Source organism: Pinus tabuliformis, chromosome 1_2 (assembly GCF_031772625.1).
Source record: "Pinus tabuliformis cultivar Carrire ecotype Pingquan chromosome 1_2, CPIR1, whole genome shotgun sequence".
NCBI classification, from domain to species: domain Eukaryota; kingdom Viridiplantae; phylum Streptophyta; class Pinopsida; order Pinales; family Pinaceae; genus Pinus; species Pinus tabuliformis.
Genome location: NC_142298.1, coordinates 578,778,834 through 578,784,916, shown reverse-complemented (window position 1 = coordinate 578,784,916; position 6,083 = coordinate 578,778,834). Strand labels below are relative to the sequence as shown.

Sequence of the window (6,083 nt, the reverse complement as noted above, 5' to 3'; positions counted from 1 at the left end):
CGTTTAAATGCAATGCAGGACAGGAAGGAAGGTTAGCTGTACCTTGAATTGAAAATAATGAAGCAATGCTGTACATTGGAAGCAGTAGGATTTTCATGTCGCAAGCACCCTTTTTGGTGTCCTATTGTGCCAAGTAAGCCATCTAACTGTGAAAAAGTGCAGTTTCCTGTTCTCTAGTTGAAGAAAAGAACATTAAAAAGAAAAATAGAGCACAGCAAAAGTCGCATTGAAGCTTCTGGCTTAGTCTCACAATGTTGGTGAATCTTGGTTACTGAGAAACACACTTGTATGAATCCTTGTCAATCGTTCACTTGCCAGCTTTCCCACCATGGTAAATATCCCGCAGAATAGAGGGACATTCACGGTTGGAATTAACAAATTTCTCCAAGAAACGTTTATCTGGCAACGCAACAATATTTCGGAAACAAATCTCTGTTTTCAACCCCAGCATGGATTTTATTGCCTCCAGTACTCTGTATTAAGAAAGTATCCTCCTCTCCAAGCTGTATGTAAACAGCATTGGAATCTTTACAAAATCATCCCAAGAAAGTCCAACATAATTGACCAGAAATCTATATTACGCTTCAATTTTTCCTCTGTATAACCCACAATCCATGGCAATAATTGCAAAATTTGTTTATCTGAGAACCCAGAACTGCTCAAACACTGAAGTCTTATATCTATGGTTTCTTTTGGTACACACAACAAAGCATGCATAGCATTTACAAACATCTTAGATCCCTTCTTGAACCCCAGATGCTCGCCCATTTACAATGACTTGATAATTCTTTCCTCTGGACACGCAAGCGAACGCGTGTAAAGGGCCACTAATTCTGGTAGCGCTCGATCTTCACACCCAATCTTTGAAAAATTGAAATTGCAGATTTAAATTTATTCTCTTGGTAAGTAAATATCTGTGCCTCGTGGATAAGTACTTTAAATAGATCATCTTCCTTCATGAAAGTCCGGAGGAGGCTGAGTTTAGACTTTATGTTTCCTTCGGATTTAGCAAAGAGAAAGGAAGGGTTGGAAAGGACCACCTTTCGAATCTGGGAAGGGATAGTCAAACCACAGCCATTTAGCAACTCCAAATTTTCTTCTAAATTCTGAGTCGATTTTGCACGAAGATAGTACTTGTAACTATCATGTCTAAAGGCTTTTGTGATATCTTCGTCTGTTAAACCGCATTTGTTGATCAGAAATTCTGTGACAACACCCCTGTCTGGTTTAGTTGTGAATGGGGCTGCTGTTTGGGTGCAAAAACTGGCGAATCTGATGCAGGGTTTTTCATTTAGTGGACGAGAGTGAGGACCGAGGGAAATCACTGTTGATAGGTTATGGGATAATGGGAGTTGGTGGATCCTCGGGCGTTCCCATATCAAGAGAATAAACGTCGTATCTGCAATAAAAGGGACGAAAATGAGGAGCTATGTAGCATGAAGGATGCCACGATCAGTCTGAAGCAATGGATGAGGGAAGAGTGTGGCTCAAAGCTCGACAATATCGATTGCCACAATTAATGAACGAATAGGGTTTTATTTCTCATCTAGGAAGAGAACCATAGCTTTTGGACATCTTGAAATTAAGTATTCAACCAAAAAAACAGATCATGTAACCATTTTTATCAATCTCGCCTCGATCTGCTATATTAAAACTGATAATTGCAACAAGATTGAAACCAATTCTGCTTTTCTGGAAAGCGAATGAAAATATCACTTTAATATAAAATTATAAACAAGAGATTTTGCTCTGAATCTTTGAATTTTACATATTTTCACAAATATAAAGTCACGGATAGACCTACAAAACCTCTAGAGATCAAACCACGTACAAATCCGATGCCGGTGGCATCCAGAAGTTGCGCCCCCCCTGCAATGTTAAGCCGATTTAGGCAATGAATTGATGAAAGCGTTATAAGAAGAATCCAGATCAAATAACAACTGACGGGCCTGCTGTTCGGTTAACTCCTCCGATGCCCCCATGTTCTTCAACCTCGAAATCCATTCTCTGGCTTTCACTTTACCCTCAAAGTCCGGTGGAAGCTGAGGAACCCTACTCAGGGCCGACAAAAGATCCGAAAGCGCGGGGTATAACTGATCCACCGCCACCATATTAAGCTTCAGAGAATCCATTGAGGTAATAAAATGCTGTACGCATTCGGCGACAGCAGCGGCTGTGCCCAAGTCTGATGATGAGGCCCTGTGTTCAACGGTGGCCGGAATCCCGGAAACAAGTAAGCGATTCACAGCAGCAGGGCAATCCATCTTGTAGGTTTCCATGAATCTCTCAACGCTTGGGACTGTATCTTTCAGAGAAGTTGTTAGGGTTTTAAATTGGGCAATCAGCTTTGTGCATTCCGGTTCGTAATCTTTTGAGGAAATTACGTCACGGACATACGCCTTCTCCAGTTTCTCCATAGTTCTTATGATTGCAAAGAGGTCTGCGAAATTATCATACATTTCACGCTCGCGTTTATCGTTCCATAATTTTACCTCCCTCGCCATATCAGCCGCCATAATTTTAACTGAAAGTCTTTAAATAACAGTGAAATCCCCGCGAATTTTGATGCTCTGTGCGTCTAATAGGGTTTCATTTGGGTTTATAAAGTGTCACAATGTGCTATACAGAGAGGTTGCAGGGTAGAATCTAGCGTTGATCCGTCAGTCAGGTTGTAACAGCTAGGTAGGGTTTGGCAATCGCTTGGTGCGAGGATGTGGTACAAGCCTGCCGATGGTCTACGGTTGAAGTGCTAGTTTTTCCAGCGTTGTTATGGTTGAGGAGGGTTTTAAGCATTCGCCTACATAGAGGATGCGTGGTACTGAAGTCATGGGTGGCTTACAGCAGCGCATCATCAGTGGATTAATTAACATTGATCTTAAGCACGAATCTAGAATGCGCCTCGAGGGATGAATGGGTGCAAATCTCAGGTAAAATTTGAAACTTCATAACATTGATCCTAAGGTAAAATTTGAAACTTCATAACATTGATCCTAAGCACTAATGGGCCTGGAGGGATGAATAGATGCAAATCTCTTTTACAAGGTAAAATTTGAAACTTGATAGATACTTCTATCAAATTAATAGGTAGTGATTTTATGTAGTGATTTTATATATATTCAGAGAGTCGATTTGTAATTCACGCTCGGAGGGAAAAGAAATAAAGAAAGAAATTATTTTTAACGTCTATGAGATTAAAGATAGTTTATGGGACAGATTGCTTTCTCATCTATTTGATATTCGGTCATTTCTCTGTGAAGTTTCAAAATAAATGCTCCCAAGAGCTAGCTGCCACCATATCTGCATAACTTTCCCCATTGCCTTTGAAGGCCTCACATTCTAAAATGAAATGTTTTTTTGTGTCCACTTTTCTGGAAGAACAAAAAATGCATACTCTTTCCTCCCACGCTTCCTTTGGCATTTTCCAGCACCCTGTTTCACAACGGAGTTGATGAGAATTAGTCCTTAACTGAGCAATAAGAATTTTGGCTCTCCAAGAGATATTGGCCTCTGTTGGGACTCAGAAATGTCATATTTTCATCCACCTTTTTCCTTACATTAATCATCATCCCATTAACCTGTTATCATATCACTTTCCTACATACACTTGGGTTTCACCTTCTTATTTTCCATTTTATTCATTTTTGTATTATAAGTGAATTTATGATTAATTATTAGAAAATGTACATATTTTTATATATATCTCAAGAATATGTGAGTTTTGTGATGTAGGAAATATGTGAAGAATTAATATCTCCTCCACCATATCAAGGAGATAATTATGCATATCTTTTTCTAAGGAGAAAATCATGGAGGCATATCTTATCCTAAGGAGAAAATCATGGAGACATATCTTATCCAAGATATGTGAGAGATTTGTGGGATCATGTTTGAGAGATTTGTGCGATGATATCTTGTAATAAGGGGAAACTAATTGAGAGTGCTTGAGAGAATATTGGATATGTAATTATGGAAAGGTTATCTTCCTCATGTATATAAGAGAGTGCTCTTTCTTCATTGGAATGATGAATAATGAATAATAGAGAATGGAGATTAACTTTGATTCTTTCATGATTTGTAATTTAGTTATTGTAATATAATTTAACATAGTTTTATTGTTGTGAGCTCACATCTGTTGTTTGCCATTCCCTTCTTCACATGTTGTATTGCTTTTCTTTTATGCAACTTCTTGCTTTCATAGTTAATGTTTCAATGCCTTCGTATATTAATTTGATTTCAGTAATTTAGATTAGATTAGATTAGATTAGATTAGATTAGATTAGTTCCACTTCAGTCCTGCATATATAGTGCATGTGTCTCGTAAGTCTACGGACCTCGGATTGATAAATTAAATAGTTGGGTAAGTACTACAACGGAATTAAACGAACATAGTTTCACCCAACATTTTGGCGCCGTTGCCGCGCAAGTTTTAGGACACATGGCGAAAAACAACAGCCCTCCCCTTACTCATGCAAGCCTTCCGCATCAGAGCATCGGGCCATTTTAAACAACCTCTGCCTTCTCTCAGACGGGCATTTTCTCTTTATGATCAGATCAATGTTTTAAACTGGTGTACCAGAAGACCAGATTCGCATCGAGAGGTGCACTGTCACAGGATTTATTGCCAATGGAGTTGAGTACGAAGGCTCATTGATTTGTGTAAGCAATTTGATTCTTTCATGGCGTCCTAAACAATTTGGTAAGGTAACTCCTGACAGTTTGTCAATCTTCCAGCTTATACGGCCTGTTGCAGAGATACTGGTGCTTGGATGTCGAAAGTGAACTGAGCTAGTGGATCCAAGCATTAGAAATTTCCTTCGATCCAATGGCATCAACTTGGAAACTGTTGATTCATGGTATGCAGCATCGACTTTCAATTTTCTTAACAAAGAGGGTAGAATGGTTGCCACTGCATTTTGCCATCCAATGTTTCTCGCTAAAATATGTTTTCTCTTTTCTTCTAGGCAATTTAAAAGTGCTTCTCGAACGAATTGGTGATCTCTATATTGTTTTGGAGTGCTAATCCTTTTTGGCATTTACTAGTGACTGCCACTTCTAACATTATCGATATGCTGGTTACAGATGAACTATGCAAGGCATCTTTCAAAGTAGTGCATTCTTATAATTATCTCGGAGGAAGGTCTCTTTTGATTTAATTTTTTGTTGTTGTTTCCAGCCAAAATGTTGTTATAACATGCATTCAAATTTGGAAGATAGAAGGTTCTGTCATCTGCGATGTTATTGGATATGCACATTTTCTGATATTATATACTATGGAGCCAGTTGCAATCTGTGCATGCTACGGTTGTAAATTTTGTACAGTATTTTTCCTCATAAACTTGACATATTTCCAATAAAAAAAAAAATTGCCCTCATTCATTTACATCAAACTTCATAACACCAACTACTTCCCCAAAAAGATACAAAAGCTTTTTCAAATGTTTTAAATCAATTTTCCTGCAAACCAATAAAAACATTTTGAAAAAGTATTGCACAATCAATGAATACATTGCATGGGGACATGCAATATTTCTAGTTGGGGGGGAATCAAAGTATGTTGAATTTTTTTTGTGAATTTGTGGGCAAAAGTTAGAATGCATACACTAACAAGTGAAATGAGATTGGTGTTATGTGTAGGACAATGAGAAGCTTATGCAGAAAGCTCAACATTACGATGCGACACCTTTTTCATCCACAATTAGAGTTATTTCAGAAAATAATTAAAAAAATGGACATTTTGTAAATTCTTGAAAATGCGCTAATTTGTTTTTGAGTCACTTCATACAGGAATGATCGATGGAGATGGCACACGAAGATGACAATTTTTATGCAGGAATGGTGCTAAGTTTTTCAGAGTATGCAAAGTGATTCTTCGAAATCACAATGAAACATGCATCATTGGACGCTTGAAGGAACAAATTCTTCACTGCACATATCATGACATTTTCCACTACACACCTTTCGCGTCATGATTACTTCCCTTTTTCCTTCCACATACCTAGACCATCCTTGTGTTGCAGCCCATCTTCCATTTCCTTATCTTTCACGACTTCATGCACGCCTATTTTTCTGAATCGCATACATCC

General features: G+C 38.2%; 1 protein-coding gene and 1 pseudogene across 1 annotated transcript; one reads left to right on the top strand and one right to left on the bottom strand.

Moving 5' to 3' along the window:
• Positions 1–1,704: 1,704 nt before the first annotated feature.
• Positions 1,705–2,879, bottom strand: LOC149206933 (vacuolar protein sorting-associated protein 28 homolog 1-like). The gene has a single exon (XM_089395626.1). The coding sequence runs from the start codon at positions 2,514–2,516 to the stop codon at positions 1,878–1,880; it is 639 nt and encodes a 212-aa protein (XP_089251752.1). The 5' UTR covers positions 2,517–2,879; the 3' UTR covers positions 1,705–1,877.
• Positions 2,880–2,906: 27 nt separating this feature from the next.
• Positions 2,907–4,995, top strand: LOC149206932 (uncharacterized; annotated as a pseudogene).
• The last annotated feature ends 1,088 nt before the right edge of the window (positions 4,996–6,083 follow it).